This window comes from Gavialis gangeticus, unplaced genomic scaffold, assembly GCF_001723915.1.
Source record: "Gavialis gangeticus isolate Ggan-Ray unplaced genomic scaffold, GavGan_comp1, whole genome shotgun sequence".
In the NCBI taxonomy this organism is placed as follows: Eukaryota; Metazoa; Chordata; order Crocodylia; family Gavialidae; genus Gavialis; species Gavialis gangeticus.
Genome location: NW_017729034.1, coordinates 27025836 through 27047241, shown reverse-complemented (window position 1 = coordinate 27047241; position 21406 = coordinate 27025836). Strand labels below are relative to the sequence as shown.

The window sequence follows — 21406 nt, the reverse complement described above, 5'->3', positions numbered from 1 at the left end:
CCAATGGAGTCCCTTCCACCAATCAGCAGTGGGACGGGCACATGGGAAAAACTGCAAGATTAAAGGAGCTGCCACACAGCACACTTACAGTGCAAATTTCAGTGGTCCCTACTTATAGACTAACCAAAGTAAATGTGTATGTTTATGTATATACAGAACAAGCTTTCATGGGCTGAAGCTCACTTCATCAGATGCTGTGAAAGGATGTGCATAAGGCAGTATATAAAAAAGAGAGAAATGTTGAATACAAAAGGCAGAAGGGAGGTGGGGAGAGGGAGAAAGAGAGGAGATTGATAGTGCCAAACAAGTAGATAAAAATTAGATACAAATGGATCAGAAGAAACTGAGCTACCGGTTTGCTTATCACAGAAAACAATATTTCCAGTGGCCAGCAGTGAAGCATTTTGTCTCTGAATTTCACAGGGGAAAGGCATTATCTATTTGTTGTGGACTGTGGGGATTTTATGTATAACTTGGGCTGGGACAGGTTGTATGAGTAATTGCAGCTTGCTTTCACAATATAAGTCTTAATGCTTAATGTCTGATGTGTAAATTTGTGGTGCCATAATCTTTGGGACCCATTTCTCTTAGTAGGTGAAAAGGAGTGTAAATCTATTAACTTTCTGGGATGAATGCAAACACATCTATTTTGCTTACCTGTTGATGAACTATGTCAAATTTGTATAACTAATCATGCTACCATAATTAAAGGTACTAGGTAACTAGTTACATCAATAGATGAATTAATAAACGAGTGATTCAACTAATCTAGTCTACACATTTTCTCAGGAAAGAAAACATTCAGAGGACTTTCCCTTTCCCAGAACTCTCATTGGTCTTCTATTCTTTTCAACAACAGAGTGTAGTTCTCACATTTTGAAGCCTAAATCCTTGTGTCCTGGGGGAAAACAAACATCAGTTAGGCTGGTAGATTTCAATGTAGAAAGATGGGTGCATAAAAAATAAAATATCTAAAAGATCTAAAAAATTGGGGTACTTTTCTTGGGCTTGTATAAACTGAACCTCCAAATTTGATGAGCTTTCTTCATCCTCTGTTCTTGATAGGCCCATAGCTAAAATGAGGTGCATCACGTACACATTGGAAATGCAGTGATTTTTAATCATCTTTGATATAAGCCATTATTATCTTTAATGGCAGAAATAAACTATTACTTAAAAACACATTTCAAAAGCATAGTCACCAAAAATCAATTAATGGAAAATAAAATACACCAAGCAGCTGGGATGAACCTGAAAAGACACATGGAATATGTGATAAGATATATCCTCTGCCTGACCTAATAAGCGGTGTTTCAGTAGAAAGAGTCAAAAATAAAAAATCAATTGTGTCTACACAAAAGAAAATGCAGCGTAAATACACAGTTGGGGATAAGGCACTTTCCAGTTGAATAGGCTTGGAGATAAGTGCAAGGACAAAACCATGAACACTTATTTAACAAAGGTATTTTCACAAACATACACAGTTTCATGCAAGTGAACAGAACAGTGTATTCTGAAACTGTAAGAAAAAATGTGAAAGGTAATGGTGACTTTGTTCCTACCATTGTCATTGTCTCCTATGTGGGGGGACTACAATTCTAGTGAGGTATTTGAGGGGTAAGCAACATAAAACAGGAGCTGTAGAGCAGCAACTAAAAAAACTCTTCAATTTAAATTTTTTCCTTACAATTGAGGTCAAGGATGTAGGGATGTAAATGGTTAAACAACAATTATGTTTATACCATTTACCACTTACTGTTTAGTGACCTCTGGCAGGAATGGCTTTGGCCCTTTATGTCTTCACCATATACTTGGTGCTATGCGGGCCCCAGGCTGCTGATGGGGAACTGTGGGTGGGGGGCGGTGGGTGTGGGCGAGCCACTAGGGGGTGCTGCCCAGCTGTGGCTTCCCCTCTGCCCCCCAGGCAGGTGTTGGGGCTAGGCTGAGGATGGAACTGGGGCTGCAGACCTCTCCTGTACCCAGATCCCACTGCCATGGGGACGGAGGGAAGTGCTGGGCCCCTCCACTGGGGTAGGTGGCCATTATAGAGGACAGTCCGGTTGTCCTCTGTTCTCTATTGATACAAAACCCGACCCCTTTATGTCCTCTATTTGTCTCTTGAAGAGAAAAATAGAGAGCATAAAGGCATTAGGTTTGGTATCAATAGAGGACAGAGGGCAGAGTAGCAGAAAATGTCTATGATGGCCACTACCTGGGGTCAGGCAGAGCCTTCCCACCACAGCAGCAAGACTCGCAGCCCATGGTGGGTCTGCCTGGCCCCCCCACAGCAGTGCGGCCCAGGCAGGGTGATGAGCTCCCTGTGCTTCCTGCTGTGCTAATGCCCTGTGGCCCCGGCCTGGAAGGTTCCTCCATGCTGCCAAGCCAGGCCCCCCCCAGCTCGCCATGGGGGTAGGGGGGGCTGGTCCCAGCAGGGTGGCCTCCACTGGGCACGCTGAGTCTTTCTACATCCTGCCCATGGTGCTGGGGCTATGCAGGACCTGACTGAGCCCTGATGTGGGGCTGAGTGCGCAGCTGGCATGGCCTGAGGAGGCGCCACAGCAGCTGAAGCAGGTGGCGCTGGGTCTGAGGGGTATGCTCCCTTTCACTGAAGAGCTTTGCATCTCAACCAAGCAGTTAAGTACTGATGATCAATTTGGTTGTGGAGATCATGTTAAGTTAAATTGCCATGCAATGTCTTCTGTTGCCACTCCTCCATCTGTTTTCTGAGCTGACCTCTTGCATGCTTCTGACTCTTCTCCTGCCAGCGTTAGGGGCATGACACCTTGATCAGCCCTAGCAACTGCCCAGTGCAACATTAAGCCTTTCCTTTAAAAAAGTATTTCTTCAGGTATTTCCTTCCCCTGATGATTGAAAAATTCTCATAAATTATCATTTGGCCTCTTCTGCAACTCTTACGCCACGTCCATGAGCTTGGACATTTGGCTCCTAGGGGACAACTAGCAGTGCCGCACCTTGTGCTGTTGCTAGTTGTCCCCGGGGAACACCTGTTTATGCACCCTTTGGCATGCAGCAAGTTACCCCGAGGCGGGTAGGGGAGGCTGGGGCTAGTACTGGGCTGGCCCCAGCAACCTTACCTGTGGTCCTGGGGGCCTCCTGGGGCTGCAGTAGCGGTGATCCTGCTGCACAGAGCCTGGCTGGCAGCCAAAGTGCGCTGCTACACTTTTTTTTGCAGGTTTTTTGACCCCTGGATATCCAGGGGTCAACTCCCTCCCCACCTTGCAGCGTGGAGAATACTTGAATGTCTGCAGCACCACATACCGCATGGCCGTGATCGCCTGGATGCAACCTTAGAAGGTATATGTAGCTTCTTAATAGAGCTGTCTGGATGATGCATGCAATGACTTGTAAGGAACATCCTCACCTTTTTGCCCAGGGCTTTTTGACTTGACTGGGACTTCCTCTTCTTCTCATTATTGTTGCTGTCTTTGTTGTTGTAGAACTCAGAGGTTCCAGTCACGTACGAGGAGCTCACAGGGCTAGGTACTGTACACACTCAGAGTAACAAGGTGTTGTCTATCTAAATATGAACTCTAGCATAGATTCAGTTTCAAATCTGAGCACTGAATTCTTGCCCAAATGTAACCTGGATCTGGATCTGAATGGCACCTTCTTGTCTCATCTTTAGGCCTATGATAATATATCCATCATTCCATTCTGATGTGATAGATTATTCACCCCAAGTGTTGCCATCTGAGATCTTCTGGAAAACTCAGATACCAATATGATTCCAGGTTTGTGACCCAGCTGGTACATCAAATTAAATATACTATGCTAAGGAAATAAGCATAATATAAGGAAAAGCCCAATATTTCAAAAAATTGTTAAACCCATTTCTGGCATTGCTTTCAAAATGCCAAGTCCTACACACAGAATACTGGTTTTCAAACTATACAAGAAATAAAAAATAAATGTCAAGCCTAAAAGTAACTGAGGAAGCTTAACTTGATGTTTAATTGGTTTCTGAAAGGTAAATACAATTACCTATAACCTAAATATCCTGATCCAGTATTTCTAATTAAAAAAAACAATACGGTAATGAAATATGGAAGATCACATAAGTCTATGTGGTGCAGAAGTAAGATTAGGCTTAAAATGATAATGAGGTATAGCTGAGAGATACATTGGCTGACCCTGTCCAGTTCACCGTTCTGATATGACAGTTCATGGCTAACTTTCTAGAGTAAACTTTTCTGAATAGGGGCAGAAGACAAATCTGAAAGTGAGTATTCAGAGGTTCAGTACAAGTTTGCTCCTGGCCAGGACAACTGTACACAGCTAATTGCTGAATTGTGTCATTTCCCCCTTGTTTACTGGAGTTAGTTTTAAACCCTAATTTTCTGAGCAAAGTAACATACTGTATTTCTGTTCTCTAGCAACTTTCTGGTCTTGATTTTGATGTTATTTGCTCCAGATTTGGACAATACAGTTTGAAATACTGATTTATACATGTATGTAACAGGTGCATTGGGCTTTTTGTCTTTTCCAGGAGAATGGATAAAAGAAGCCACAAGATTTTGATTATATTTTTCTTTCATAATTTCTGTGAACAATTCCTTGAATCCTATTGTTGTTCTGTCTTTGAACACTGGATCTGGTTGCTTCAATCTTTTGAAGAGCTAACTTCTTACAGCCACAAAGTAGACTCAATTTATGCAGGTCAATAGACAGTCCTAAATGTAAGCATGACTAGTTTGGCATTTGTGTGTAACGAAGAGCCTCAGATATTGAAAAAACATGATATCAGATACTGAAAAACATGACCATCTCAAGTGCTGTTATCTCTGAGGACAAAAGAAAGCAGGGGTAGCATTAAGAATTCTTAGTTTTCTTGTGCTGGTATCAGATCAAGTCACTGGTATTATAATTCCCTAAATCACATTATTTACCACTTCAGTGAGATTTCATAGAAAATATTAGATGTGGGATAGAAAAATTGGAAAAAAGATTTTTAAACATAATTTAAAGAATAAAAATGCTTATTTAAAAAAAATCTTAGAATAGAAATGAGATTTTTGTAGTTATTAAAATAAATGAACTCTGAAAAGATAAATGATATGCTATAGAGGGACATAAAACATACCCAGACAACCTGTCAGGCTGAGAATCTCATTTTGTCGACATCCATATTCTCTAGCTGAGCAGTTAGTACATTTAGCTTTTATGAGTGCTTAACCCTTTATCCTGCTGAAATGCTGTGTGTTTATATTACTGACATTAAACCTATATATACTATGATCAGTTAAACATGATCAGACTAATGAAAACTCACTGGGAGAATACTACAATACAGCAGAACCTGGACCATTCGTATCTAAGTGGCTCATAACCGATTTAATTTACAGTGGGTTGCCTGGTGAAGGATAAGCTGTTCAGCTGCAGCTTTTACTTCAAAATGTGCAGCTTCTCCTCTCAGCTGGAGCTCATTAGTGGTCCTGAGCAGCTGATTGGAGAAACAGTGCCCTTTGCAACCAAAGCTGCAGCAAACAGCTGGCGGACCTCACTGGTACCGCACAGCTGTTTGTTGCCGCTGCATATCCCCTGGTTAGTTCATAAACCCTCATCTTCACAGGGTGGGTAAGGTACCGAAGTGTGCGAAGTATACAGGTTCTACTGTACATGCTAGTGATACCATGTGTATGAATTTCAGTTGTGGTCAGGAAGCTGTGGAAGAAGGGGTGATGAGGGGCCAGTTACTGAGTGCAACAATTCACATGGATGATGTGGCCTCTATACAGATCACTGGGGATTTAGCATAAATAGAAGCAGGTCCTTTGGGCCTTACCACCAGTGTGTGAGCACACTTTGGCTTTCTGGAAATGGTGACATTAAAGTGGAGCTCAGAAAGAAGCTCCTTTATAGTCAAATGGGAAGGGGACACAAGAGTAGGAGGTGTCTGGATTTTACTGTGGCAGAGGATGATGTGGCCCATGGTGTTTGGCATGAGTTCTTCCTGGGGAACATCTGTGTGACATCCAGCACTGTACTGCAACTGCCCCAAAATGCCTCTGCAAACAAGGTCTTTGGATTTACTCTGCTTAGGGATGATAAATAGTATTTACCATATCTACAAGTTTACACAGCCACTGGTTAGATATCACGGTCAATAGACAGTACTCAGTCATCTGTGAGAACCTCTTTACTTAGGAAAACTGCTTTACAGGTGACTAGGCAGGCACAAATCCAAATGTAAACCTATGCTACTGACTGTTCCTTCCGCTTGGTAAACACTGGGCCTTTCCAATGAGACTGTATATTATTTGTGCAAGAGTTATCAGGACAGGTTGCATTATTACGGTATGATCAACCAAACTGTTATAGAAACTGATAGTTTCTTAAGTAACAGTCTTCAGGGAAGGGAGGAATCTTGAAAAAATGGTGGACAAGTAATTTTGGACAAATATTCAAAAAAGATGTTTAACTTTGTGTCTCCAAAATAGCTACATTGGGGAAGTATCTAAAGGGTTGCCAGGGCAGTTTTCATCATTCATCTCTATTTATGTAGTTTTTTATTACTATTTATATCTCAGTCACACTTATCTTGCACATATTGGCCTGATCCGGACTGTAGATCATTCTGTAAATCCAGATTACCTTGGTTTAAATCATTGGGAATCATACTAATGAAAACTGGTATGAAATCAGAATTAGGAACACAAGATTTTGGATCTGGGAAACTAATAGATCTGTCTCCGATATCTATAATTAGCTGGCAAACTGAGAGCATAATGTGTATGAAATCATTATATGACAGTCACACAAGATCAGTTCTGTGCAGGGACCAATCTCTCAGTTTCCTACTGAAGGATGTTGTCAAATGAGTAACTCTCAGGAGAAATTGACTATTTTCCTAATGCTTTTCTCCTAGCAACTTCCAAGTGAAATGAAGATTTTACTGATAAAAAGAAAGGAGAGCCATTGAACTGAACAGCAGTCCAGGTCTTCACTGTCAGCATTCTGGTTCATTTCAACTTGCTGTCTTAAGTGAACTCAGTTTGGTAGCTCTGTTGTACTCAGTATTGTTGTATGAACATTAATTCAGCATGACTGGCAGTCTCTGTGCAAGGGAGGCCCTGCAGAGAAACAGCTTGCTGAATGGATTCTCTAGCATAGTGGTTCATAAGCTGTGGACTACAGAAAGCTGGTTGATCACAGGATGCTGGTTCTCCTCTTTGTTTTCAGCTGTTACACTGCATTAGTTTCCTTCCACAAACTCCCCAGAAACCAGCAACAATGAGTAGCAATCCCACCCACTGTGAGCAGCCAAAATGTAATGTATGCACACAAGTATTAGTAAGGCAACCATCACGGGAAGAGCAGGAATAAAGAAGCTGAAAGAAAGAAAAAGGGGTTAACAAAACCTTCAGAACAGCCAAAAAAAAAGAGGGAGAACTGTGCCTTTTCTATCACATGTGCCTTTCTTCCTAATTGAAAATAATCTTAGATAATAACAATAGATCAGGCCCTCAATTAATCTGATTCTTCCTAAAGCCTGTGCAAAATGTATTGATTTATTTTGACCCTGGGGTGATTTTTAGAGTAAACTGAAATACAGAGAAACTCAGTACTTTTAAAATTAAAAACTACCTTATTGACTGCATTTTAATTGCCAGTTTAGTGAAAACCTTTAGCTCCAAGTATTTTCCAATCCCGCGAATGCTGTGGCATAACTTTCAATTTGCTACAAAATTTAATTCCAACAAATTGAGGAAAACATTCTAAGAATACAGGGCTCTTGGCAATCAGGTTATCTGTATTTGTATCTGAATAACCAACCATCTTCAGATTTCAGCAGTGCAAGTTTAGCTCTATCATGAAATAGAGTGATTTCATGTACATCTTGGAGAATTAGATGTGTACTTTAAATATTTCTACTTGCCTGAATCTCACTCTTGAACTGAGACTGGGAGTTGTGAAGAAGATAACACAAAGTGTGTAGAGAGCTATATAAAATATTTGCAAGAACACATGAACCTGCATTTACATTTTCATATTTAATTTGCATTTTGCAAAAAGTATTTCAGTTTCACTGTAAATCTGTGAAATGTCGCTGCTGTTTGTTCAAGTCTGGACATTTGGGGGAATGTCACATTTAATCTGATGTATTTAAGTGAAAACCTCATTTTTCTGAAACCTTTAATTTCTGAAATGTCACAATGCTAAAGAGATCATTTTTCATATTGTAACACAATCTCACAATTTGAGGCATAAAAACTGCGTTTTCTCAAAAAACAAAAATCAATAATGCATTGTTGGCATCAGCAAAGGTCCTACATTTTATAAACCAAATACTTACTGTTTTTGTATACAACTACTCTCGATCCTATCAGAACCAAAACCAGCAATGGCTCAGGCAAACACATGAAGACAAAACTGCTGAATTTCACATGACTTCTTCCTTAAGTTTCCATTGTACAGTTCATCAAATGAAGAAAAGAGATCGGCGACAAAGAAATGGTTCACTTATTGCTGATATGGAAAAGTGTTATACAGATTTTTAGGTAATTATGACCTTTACAATATGACTGTCAAATTCCAAATAAACAAAGTTTAGTCATTTCAGTCTTGCTTGAACTTTGCTCATGCTGAAGATGTTGACTGCACAAATTCAACAACATTCCTTACAGGGTTGGATTTTGTTTTCATCCATGAGTCATTTGTTATTCAGTCAATTATGTTGCAGGTCCTAAGCACTCAATTTTGAGCAGTTCTTAAATATACAAAAATGGGGCAGAAGGGAGGTCTTTTGACTATTTCTAAAGCAGAAATATTGGACATTAAGATGAATTTTACTTGATCCCCAAGCCTGAAAAGAGATAAAAAGACTTTTAATAAGACAGTACTTTAAGACATTATTATTAACTTTAAACCACTGGCTACTCTGCAAACACAAAATAGTTATAAATGAAGAAGATACCTTAATCTAAGATTTTAAGGATAATATTAAATTTACATTCTTTCCTGGTACAGTTTTCACTTCTCTACCCAAAGAATGAAGTATTTAAGGATGGTTTATGATTGCAGAACAGCCCTTTGTAAACTACTTTACTAATTGAACCATGTCTCCATGTAACAGTAGCATTAGCAAACCCCAGCGAGCTACTCCCAAGCAGTAGAATGAACAGAGAGATATTCAAATAGTGTAATGGACTGCATGTGTGCCTGCCTTAACTAATCTCTATTTGTAAAGTTCAGAGATATGAATAGCAATGATCTGGGAATGATGAACTAATCTCCCTGGAGACCCCCGCAGAAGGCTTTTTCCACTGTATTATTTTCATTAAGGATGTTGTGCATTCCCACGCTGATGCCTTTTCTATTTATAAAACTTGTTTTCCACTCCATCGGCCTCTGCACACATTTTATCTTCTTTTCTCAGCTAATGCAAAGTAGGGCCATTGGTGCGGTCCTGGACTATTGATATGGAACAGTTTGAAAGGGTCAGGATCAATATAGGAAGGAACAGGAAGTATGCTGACATCATCTTCTAGGCCTAACAAACCTTGCTTTGTTTTACTGGGACAATGTTTTCTGCTGGAGTCCCCTCAAGGGCTCTTCCATGAAGGAAACAAAGTTCTGTGAATAAAGTACAACAGCCCTGTAGACAGTTAAGTGCAGTAATAGACAAATGCTCAAATATTTCCCAAATGGAAAAGCCTAAAAAGATGTGGACTTTGTGGAAGGCAGCATTGCCAGGTAGACAGAGCACCGAACCAGGACTCAGGGGACTTGCCTTCTATTCCTAGCTCTGCCACTGCCTTCCTGAGTGCCCTGGGACTCAGTTTGCCTATCTGTAAAATTAAGATCTTTGAGATTTTCTGAAGAAAAGTGCTACATAAGGGATGAGTACTACTGCAGGCCTCTTCCCCAAAGCACCCACTAAGCTTACTCCTTTTCCTCTTTCTACCTACTCTGGTCTCCCTCCCTTGATATTTCTTTCTCTGCAAAGCTGCTCTGCCTTTCCTTTGCCAGGAGCCCAGCTTCTTTCAGGATCCCTGTACTACTTAATTCATGAGGAGGCAATGTACCCTTCTGAATATAGATCAGTTAGAACAGGGTGGCCAACCTGCAGCATGGATGCCACAAGCGACATGGGCAGCATCTCTGTGTGGCATGCGGCAGATTGGGGAGGCAGCACATTTGCCAATAGGGCAGGCTGCAGAAAGCAGAGCATCAGATCCTGCAGGGAATACAGGGCAGGAAGCAAAAAGCTGATCAGCAGATCAGGTAAGGAAAAGGGATTGGAATGGCACTGGGGGAGGGTGCAGGGCTAATTTGTGGCGTGTCTGCCAAAAAAGGTTGGCCTCCAGGTCCTTTGCTGCAGTACTGCAGCCCGGCCAATCATTCCCCAATCTGTATTTTTGCATACAATTATTCCATCCCAAGTGCAGGACTTTCCTCTTGTTTTTGTTGAATTTCCTCTGATTGATTTAGGACCATTTCTCTGGTTTATCTAAGTCATTCTGAATCCTTCTAAATAGCCCTACCCTCCTGAATGTCTACAACTTCATCCAACTTGGTGTCATCTGCAAATTTGCTAAGTATGCACTCAATCCAATTATCTATATCATTAATGAAGAAATTAAACAATACTAGATCCAGGACAGACCCTTAGGGAGCCCAGCTTGATACCTTCTTCCAACTAGACATTGATTGATAACTATTCAGTGAGCAAGATGATCCAACCAGTCATGCATCCACCTTACAGTACTTTCATCTAGTCTGTAGTTCATTACTGCATTAATGAGAATGTTGTGGGAGATGGAGTGAAAAGCCTTGCTAAAGCCACGTTACATCACAGCCACTGTTCTCCCATCATCCACAGAGCCTGTCGCTTTAGCATAGAAGGAAATCATGTTGGTCAGGCATAACTTACTCTTTGTGAATCCATTCCTGATCACCTTGTTCTCATTTAGATACTTCACAACATATTCCTTGGGGACCTGCTCCGTGATCTTTCTAGGCACAAGGTCAGGCTGACTGGTCTGCAATTCTCTGGATTCCCCCTTCTTCCCTGTCTTGAAGATGGGCACTATATTTGCCCTTTTCCAATCATCTGAGACTTCACCTCACCTCTATGAGTTGTCAAAGACGATAGCCAACAGCTCTAAGACTACCTCAGCCAATTCCTTTAGTATCCTAGGGTGTACTCTTATATTCCTCCCTAGTAATATGACCAAGTTTCCACTTTCTGTAGGATTCCTTTTTGAGTTTCAACTTACTGGAGAGACTGCTAGCCAGATTGGTATCAGGGTAAAATCCTTCCCTGACCGGGGCGAGAGGTGAACAGAGGTATCTCTCCTAGTGTTTGAAGGAGAGACCAGAGGAGGATCTTTTTATTGTACATGATGGACAATAGCTTGCTCCAATCTTTTCTTTGTGATGCTCACCAGCAGAGGAGACATGATTTCCCTGTATTCTACATCATTTGTTCTCTCCTGACTGTCATAAGCCATCCTGTTGTTCAGGTGATACAATTCTCATATCCATCCACTGAGGGCAGAATCTGGCCCACCTTTTTATATCTGAACTTTTACACAGTTTCAGATGCACAGACCATTCTCTGTTTTGAAGAGATTTTTGTCATATATAGTGGGACTTAATAGCTGGTAGTGTGCGTAAGAGCTAACCTTTAGTGAGCTCCATCCATAATGCTGGGAAATAGGTTGCAGGCTAATAAGCAGGTTAGAAAAGGGAGCAAGAGATTCATTGGCATGGGAGCCAGTTTTATGGCAAGTTGTTGAGCTTTTGTTATCTAGAGTTAATCTTTTTAGTATCTCACACAATGGATCAATCTTAGATCCTCTGGAAGCCAGGACCTCTGCCTTCAGTGTTAACTTCTTTTTCTGTAGGCTGGCTCCTGGATAAACCACCTACAAATTCAGTTTAATTATGTCTGCAGAAGAAGCTTGACAGCAGCCTTACTCAATTAAGACAAAAGGGACCTCAAAGCCTAAGTACCCAAAGTGTTTGCTTTGTATGAGAGCAAGGTGGCTGGTTTTTCATCTGCTGTATGTTTACCTGACAGTGGCCTGATAAGCCAAGTGATACTAAAGCACCACTCTGTGATAATGCTGACACCATCTGCTAGGTGCTGATAGCTTGCTGGAGTAATGCAGTTATCAGCACTGGAGTGCTGATGGAAAGTTATTGCTTCAATAATCACTACTGCTTTCATCTATTCTCTAATTTGCTGCGTCACTAAAAACTGTTATAAAGAACAAGATCCTTTTCTCTTTATTATGATGAATTATGATGACATTCCAGGCCACCCCCAGGAACCACCCTTGTGTGTTTGGTGGATTCTGCCTACTGCCAATTTAAATTACTTACTCTGGCCCTGCCCATGTATAAGTGCTTTCACCCTGATTTGATGACAAATACCAATAAAGGATTTACATTAGCCTTGATATCACACAATATCTATTGATGGGAGGACCAGACAGAGTGGGACAGTTAGGCAAACTTAATGACATAGGGATGCCATAAGCTTTAGATAGATCCTTAGTTTGTATCAACTGTTGGGGATACATTTAAATTGACAGGGCAGTGCTGACAGGGACACTGAGCTTCTGGCCAGATATTTTTAAAGGGATATAAGTTATGTTGAAGATTTTAAAAGCACCTCATCTAATTATGAAACAGAAAATCAAAACCCTGTTGCTACAGCTCAGCATCTACCAGCCTCACAGAATAGAAAGTGCATTTGTAGTAGAGAAAAGAGAATCTTCTTGATTTTATTTTACTTCATTCATGTCCTTATTCTGACAGCACTACTTATTTGATTAGCCTTCCTCCAAAAACAGTCCCATTGTGTTTAACAACACTACCTGAAGATTGAAATGTTATTCACTGGCCACGTGCATCTCTACATGAGTCATTTAGTACTTGTATACTTGTTACTACTGTGCAGTAGTGTTGCATCACACTTCTTGCCATGTGACACTACTACACAGTATTAATGTGCTACTGTGCAGCCAGTGTCTCGTGTAGATGTGGTCACTGTAAGCAATACTATTAACATCTTCTATTTAACAAAGAGAAACCATAAAAGAATCATATTACAAATGACATAATCTTTTACTTTAAGAAAGTTGCCTCAGACATTCCTCCATCTGATCATAAAGTATAATAATACAAGGTGTAAAGTGAGATGTTGAATATAGGCATTAAATTGGATACAAGTAGAGAAATTTCTAATGGTTGGACTTGTTGATGAAACAATTATCAGTGTAAATCTGGACTAGCATTAGTAATGATGCTGAAACCATTCAGGCTTTACAGTGCCATGTAGGAAAGCTCAGTTGGCCTACTACGGAGCACCCCCACAAATGTGTTCCCCAGGGACAAATGGCAGCGGCACATATTTGTGCCTCTGCTAGTTGTCCCCAAGGAATGCTCCTGCATGTATGCTCTGGCATGCGGCAAGTTGCCCCAGGTCTGGTAGGAGAGGCTGAGGCCAGCATCTGAGCTGGCCTCAGCAGCCTTACCTGGGGGCCTCCTAGGACTCCAGCAGTGGCAATCCAGGTGTGCAGAACCTCGCTGGCAGCTGGAGCATGGGTCTAGCTGGCCAGGCTCTGGTTTCAGGTGGCTGCCATGTGTGCCACCCTGCTTTTTTGTGGCACAGGTTTTTTTCATATCAGGATCTCCCAGTGTCAAAAAACCCTGCCATGCTGCAAATTAGCAGAATGCTTGCATGTCTGGAGTGCATGGTTTATGGTGCTGCAAACCACATGTCCGCTCGTGGGGGTGTGGCCCTAGGGTTTACCTTTCTTCTGCAAGAGATTCTGTCTGGCTTTAAAGAAAGCCATGATATCAGCATCTGCCTGGCTGTCTCCAGTGAGAGGGATAGATGATTTTGAACTCTGAGGCATCCTGAAATAAGCAAGCATATTCACAGATTCAGTTGAGTCAGCAGACTATTTGTTTGTGTGTTTTCTTTTTCTTCTTTTTTTTCATAATTCCTTCTCTTTTTTAACTTAAAAAAAAAGATTGATTTAGGGGCCTTGTTCTTTGGGTATGTTAGCAGAAACAAGCATAACCTGGAGCAGAATTAAACCTTTGGTATCTTTACTGCCTGATCTTTGTATTTTTAAAATAAATATGTACAGGCATACCTTGTTTTATTGCGCTTCGCTTTATTGCGCTTCGCAGATATTGCTTTTTTTACAAGTTGAGGCAAGACCCTCCACCAGCAAAAAGATTACGACTCGCTGAAGGCTGAGATGATGGTTAGCATTTTTTAGCAATAAAGTATTTTTTAATTAAGGTATGTACATTGTTTTTTTAGACATAATGCTATTGCATACTTAATAGACTACAGTATAGTGTAAACATAACTTTTATATGCACTGGGAAACCAAAAAATGTGTGTGACTCGCTTTATTGCGATATTTGCTTTATTGCGGTGGTCTGGAACCGAACCTGCAATATCTCCGAGCTCTGCCTGTATTCCTGTGCATTCGACAAACTGTAGCTTAGCTATTAAAAACCACCGACAAAGAGTTAAAAATATTTAGTGCTGAAGCAGAGTTAATGAAAAATAGAAATGCACGTAGATTATACAAATATATTACAGAAGAAATGGTGGGTGTGACTGTATGATGTGACTCTACTCCAAATTAAATGCCACTATTTGAACTGGATAAATCTGCAGCACACTTGCCTACTGGAAATCAACTGAGTATAAATATGCAGATAGAACTAGCTGGTGGACTCTATGTTCATTACATTTGCTGGCAGCCACTGCAACCAGGACAAGTCCTGGGTTTTGTAAACAGTGGCTTGCCGCAACAATCTTATGCAGTCAAACTATTAATTTACATGATACATTCTTTGATATATAGACCATTGCCACATTGGTCAGATCCTCAGCTAGTATAAAATGATGTAGCATATCACTTTAATTTACATCAGTTGGGGACCTGGCTCTATGTTTTCTTACCTATTTATGGATAAGTTAGTACATAGCTGGTGCAAATAATTTATAGTAATAACCATACCAATCGTCAAAAAAATCATAATGATCAAAGCAGAGAAAGGGAAGTATAGAGAAATTCTGTTTACATATATCTCACTTTTTAAAATAGTTTTCTGATTGTTTTTTTGTTATACCTTCAGGTCCTAAATAACTGTTATGGCAGAATTTAATTCAGCTGATGTAAAACACATCTGATATGCTTGTCTATGTGGTGCCATTATTTTTAGTTGATAACTTGGGGGTCTGCAGATTTAGAACGAAGATGGAAATTGCATAGAAATGTATTCAACGAAACATTTTATTTCACTTAATTAGCTAGAATATTTTCAGAAAATAATAGGAGACTTTCTCATGTGTCCTTCACATAGCTTAATATGGAGACATTTATTAAGGACTATGCAAAAACTGGGGACCTCCATGCATAGTCAGATATTTTTAATTAAGGAAACAGATGACAACACACTGTCACTATGATGTGGAACCACTGTTGTTCAACATCTCATAGGTTCAGCCTTAAGCTATCAAGCAGTTATCTTCAAACTAATATTCAGTGCAGCATATTTTAGCTAATGTACATACAAATTAAGTTTCCTGTATGTACCACTGAATTTGAGCATTGAAAACAGAAAAGTACATAAAAGCAGGGCTTTCAAATTTTAAAACTTTTTCTTTCCTTCTTTTTTCAGATAGGCAAACACAATTTTGAAACACTGAGATTTTGTGCTAAATGTTTTCATGCTTTTTCTGTGTCACAACATTGATTTTATTTAGAAAACTTGATAAAAATCTCCTCTGATATTTCTCAATTGGGGGTGGTGGTAGGAAATGGAACCATGGGCTCATATACATGCCATGATTTTTGCCCTTTCATGCACTGCAACTGCATGTCTGTTTGAATGAGAGGGATTTCCTGATGCTTTAAAAGTATTTCCTGTGCATCAAACTAAAACTCCTTAGACATAGTTTAGTTTGGCTTGCTGGGAATTAAAGTGTCACATCCATGGATTCATTGCATGCAAACACAAAGGCATCTGAAGACATGTAATGAGTCCCTTTGTCCATCAGATGGCACTATGACTTTTTTGTAGTTCACCCCTTCCAATTGCTTTTGCTTTAGAATTGCTTCCCCCTTTTTTTTAAACTCTTGCATGGTTTGCCAGCTCCCTGCTTCCACAGTTGTGTGGTAGGGCACGGGGGGGGGGCTCCAGGCTGGGGGGAAGCAGCACTTGACTATCCCACTCTCCTGTGGCACTAGCCAGGGACCCAGCTTAATTAGTTTGAATAAACCTAGTGCATGTAAACATAGATGCAATGCTCCAAAACAAACAAGTTTAAATTTTATACACCTATTTAATTTAATGAGGATTAAAACCTGTGGTATGTACAGGCACCCCACATGTCTTAGGTTTATAGAGGAGGGATACAAAACTGTGAACCACATTTTTTGGATTTTTCTTAGAACCACATTTCATAAGTGTGGCAACAGCAAAGTGTCTAAAGTGTTAATTCTGAAATGCAGCAAGGATCTGTCTCCTGGAAGTTTACTGCCTTTAGGTGGGTAAGGATGGAAAAAGGAACACTAAAACAGTTATAAATGATTGAAAAAAGCTCTGTAGCCTCTTTTAAAATGTTATGTGATCATAGTGAAGCCATGCCTTTTTGATTAGATTTTGCAAATACTCACTGACAATATAGAAAGGCACCAGGCTTCCTGATTTCAGAAAGCTACTGGGGTAATATGCAGGACAGGGATTATGAATGTCTTAAGGAAATACACATAGTAAGATTCTACATAAAATTGACTTCACTATCAGGATAATGAAAAAAAGCATAGGAATGAGAAATATTGCAGATCTCATTTTAAGGTCTTGATATAGTACAGTACTCTATACATTCTAAGTCCTGGTTTGGTGGTGGCTGTGTGCTTTTTGTTTTTAATCAAATGTCTTTCTTTTCTTATTGTGATAATATAGACATCACAATATGACCTTATAGCAATCTCCAGACAACAGGAAGCGCATGGAAGGTATAAGTTAACTATGAATATAAATATGAGTGACTAGGGTAAAATTTAGGGGTGAATATGGCTTGCAGTTATGCACTTGGATTCCAAATTAGCAATCGATACATTTTTTTTCTAAGGAGACACAGAAAGATGATAAGGGAACTTTAAGGGTACTGATGAACTTGCTGGCTTCCCTTCCCTTCTGAGTGACAGAAACATAGACCTTACCTTATTTGTGAAGCTGAGTCACTCAGGTTGCTCATGCTGTTTTCTCCAGTAGGATATTCATTGGGATTGGCTCTCCTGCTTTCTGAGAACCTGGGGTGGAGAGGAAATGAAGGGGAAATTAAAAGTTTATGTAGGGGAAACCCCCAAATACATTCTGAATAACTCCAATGAAACTGTTTTTTATAATTTACTTGTTTTAACCAGGAAAAAAAAAAATCTCTTGCCATCTTGAAGGGATCCGGGACTCTTCAGCCTGAGGAAAAGAAGGCTGAGAGGGGACCTGGTAGCACCTTACCACTACACTAGGTGAGTACATCAAGGGCTCGGTGAGCAACTGTTCACCAGGGCACTCGAGGGGAAAACTAGGAGTAATGGCCACAAATTCTTGGAAGACCATTTCAGGCTCAACATTAGCAAAAACTTCTTCACAGTCAAGGTGTCCAGACTGTGGACTAAGCTCCCTCCAGAGGTGGTGCAATCACCTACCCTGGAAATCACCAAGAGGAGACTGGACAGTCACCTTGCTGGGGTCACCTGAACCCAGTTGTCTCCCCTGCCTAGTGCGGGGGGGCTGGACCCAATGATCTTCCGAGGTCCCTTCTGGCCTTACGGTCTATGAATCTACAAATCTAAGGAGAATTTTCTATCCACATTATATGACAATAACTGCACCTGTACAGGTAAGATGGCTACTAAGAGGTAAAAAAACCAAGCTGTTAAAAGAATCTGTCTGTAGACACAGCACATAAACTTCTATGCAGGAGTTTAATGTGTACTTGGGTATGTTTTAAAAATACAATTTGTAATTTTTTTGGTTTATTCCCTGAGTTTAGGTTGAGCCAAATATTGAGGACCTGGCTCACTTTCTACTAAGTCTTTGTTTGGACAAAATTATTATTGAAATCAAGTGGAAATTGGATAAAAATGATCAAAGTCCTTGATGGCTGGCTTACTGATGACAGTCCAATATATTTCAAACAGCTGTAGCACATTCAGCCCCTACAGGAATGCCATTAGATTTCATTATCAAGGGATTTATCAGTTGGGAGGGGTAGATTTCTGTTATGGAATGACATTTTCCCTAATCCAGTGACTCTCTCCTCTGCCCTTGGGTTTGGCATATGTAGCAGTATTTCCTGTGCCAATACTCAAGAGAATGGCAACATGGAATTATTCAAAAGCAGGATATTTCCACTAGGTGGCAGGATTGTTGTATTCTTGCTCTTTTCTAACTTTACAGTAATTCATTCATTTTGGCTTATGAATTGATATTTCTGGCAGAGTTTGAAAAAGGAAAGAAATTTATTACCGATATTTTACTATATTACATTGTGCCAGGTTCAGTTTTGCAGAATATACTGTGCCCAAGAGTGTAAGTCTTTTTCAGATGAGTAGCTCATGGATTTAGAGCTAAGCTTTTCTACTTAACTCCTAAAGTGCCATATCATTTACACCTGCTTAACTGAACTCAGGTGACAGTAAGTTTAAATTAACTACAATACAACTTACAATTAATGTTAATACTGTAACCCATCCTGAGCCTTTCTGGAGAGGAAGGCATAGAAATCAAATAAATACATACATAGAAACAAATGAATAGTTCTTGATTAGCTCATGGTAGTGTGTCTAGGCATTCCAGGGATCTTCAAAGAAGTGATAAGTCACATATTATTGATGTATTGCCATGACTAGAACAGACTCCCAGTGACTTGACAGATGCCAGAATTGTAACCATATTCAAGAGAGGAGATAGATTGGATTGCACCAGTTACTGTGGCATTGTACTTCTGTTCATAGCTGGGAAGATCCTCACCCACATTCTCTTCAATAGACTCACTCCCTTTACCAAGGAGAGTCTACCTGAGTCCCAATGTGTAGGAATCTCTGGAATTCACACCGAAAGTGCGTGGCGCGGCGGCTTCTTTAATCTTGGAGTCTCCCCCGCGTGCCCCCTGCTGCTGATTGGCAGAGGGGCCCTGCTGCTCACTGCTTGCCACCTATACCTGATGGCCAGAAGGTGAAAATTGCAGTGGTTTTCACCTCTCAGCCATTAGGCATGGGTGGTGAGTGATGGACCTTCCCCTCCCCCTCCCCCTCCCGCCAATCTGTTGTGGGGGGAAGGGCACAGGGGGAAACTCCAAAATTAAAGAAGTCACCGTGCCGTGCACCTCCAGCGCAATTTCTGGATATTCCTACCCATGTGGTTTCAGACCATCCAGAGGTACAATCGACACGTTCTTTCTTGCTAGACAGCTGCAGGAGACGTGCCGTTGATCACCACAGATCTTTACATGACCTTTGTTGATCTGACTAAGGCTTTTGATTCAATCAACAGAGAAGCCCTGGTGATATCTGGATGCCTACCATAATTTGGTACCATAAAACTTCTTCATGAAGACATGACAGCAACTGTCCTGAGCAATGGCTTGAATGTGGACCCCTTCAACATGAGAACTGCGGTCAAGCAATGATACATGATTGCACCAATACTTTTTTCCATCTGTATTGCAGCTATTCCATATCTCATTGTTGATAGACTTCCATCTTGAATCAGCATCTAGTACAGGTTTCCCTCGCTTTATGCAGGTTCTGTATGTGCAAATTCGCTCTTATGCGTTGACACTTTTTATACCAAAAATTTGTTATATGTGAGGTAAATTCACTTTTATGCGATTGGTGTGGTAGAAGCCCACAGTCAGCTGCTTTGGGTGGTACATTGTGGGAGTGATATGCACCAAAATATAGTCTCCTCTGTGGATCTGGGCTCCTCGTTCATTGTCTGCAACACGTGTTTCTGTAGCTGCCATCTCCATTATGATAGTGCTTGTGCGTATTGTCTGTTGTTGGTGAGTACCAAAGTTGTTTTGTGAAAGTGGTAGAAATGGGTCCAGGGGTCAGTACAGTCGAGGTCTTGGAACGTATCCCTATTTGTTACATTGTAAAGTGGGTTCCCTTTATGCAAATTTGAGTTATGTGTCATTTTCCAGGAATGCATGTACAGCATAAAGTGAGGGAAATCTGTACTGCATGGATGGGAATCTCTTTACCATCAACTGATTACATTCCAAATTCAGGATACCCAACACCTCCATTACTCATCTTCAGTATGCTGATGATTGTCTCATGTGTGTCCTATCGACTGTGGAGCTCCACATCATTCCTGATGTCTTCTGTGAAGCAGATGAAATGCTTGGACTCACTGTCAACTTCACAGAAACCAAGATACTTTACCAGGCTCTTTCAAAACAACCAGCTGCTCCACTACATTTTACAATTAGAGGGCAGTTCTTGGTCAGTGTTGAGCATTTACCCTATCTCAGTAGTCACCTTCCTTATAACATAAAAAAAAATTATGATACTCAACACTTAATAGAATCTGCCAGTGCTGCCTTTGAACATCTCCAATATTGTGTCTTTGATAATCACAATATCAGGGCTCAAACCAAACTTCTTGTCTACTAGGCTGTTGCCATCCCTACTCTGTTGTTTTGGTGGGTGTGTAACCTGGACAGCTTATTGGCAACACCTGAAAGCCTTGAAAGCAGTCTTCAGAAAACCCTTCATATCAATCAGAAGGACAGTAGAATGAATGCTAGTGTTTTGGCTCAAGCAGACACCACCAGCCATGTTTATACAACATCAGCTCCATTGGACAGGAATGTCGTATGGATACCTGACAACTAGCTCCCAAAACAGGTCCAATTCACTAATGGTAATCACTTTAGAGGTAGGCAAAAGAAGAGATTCAAGTACACCTTGAAGGCCAATCTGATGAAAGCAATATTAACATCAATCCTTGGAAGGCTCAAACAGTGAATCATCCCCAGTGGCTCTGTAAAGTACAACAAGTCATTGACCATTTTGTGCACAGTTGCCTCACTATGGAGGTAAATAAGCAAGTGAAACAAAGGTTAAGAGCTGTGACTTGACATCATCAGGATCCATTCCTTCTTTCTGGAACTACACGCCATATCTGCAGTTGAACATGCAGATCTTGGATTGGCCTCTGCAGCCACCCCCAGACTCACTGATGACTTTCCTGTGTACTGGAAGACTATCATCCTTGTATCAAAGGACTGCCAACAATGACAACAATGATAACTAGACACAAAGCAGTTTCACACTTCTCCAGAACTACCAATTCAGTAAAGAACTTTAGATCTTGGGTAAAATCT

General features: G+C 40.6%; 1 protein-coding gene across 3 annotated transcripts in view; it reads right to left on the bottom strand.

The window, feature by feature from the left end:
- Positions 1 to 7510: 7510 nt before the first annotated feature.
- The window catches only part of KIF6 (kinesin family member 6), a 518996-nt gene continuing 505100 nt past the window's right edge, over positions 7511 to 21406 (bottom strand). For 2 of the 3 annotated variants that reach the window (XM_019527227.1, XM_019527229.1), the window contains 3 exons: positions 17232 to 17321; positions 13787 to 13893; positions 8708 to 8824 (listed from right to left, as the gene is read on the bottom strand). In XM_019527227.1, coding sequence (XP_019382772.1) covers positions 8808 to 8824; positions 13787 to 13893; positions 17232 to 17321 — 214 coding nt within the window. In that variant the 3' untranslated portion in view covers positions 8708 to 8807. Of the gene's footprint in view, positions 8825 to 13786; positions 13894 to 17231; positions 17322 to 21406 lie in introns of all 3 variants that reach the window. The other variant, XM_019527228.1, reaches the window with a different exon arrangement.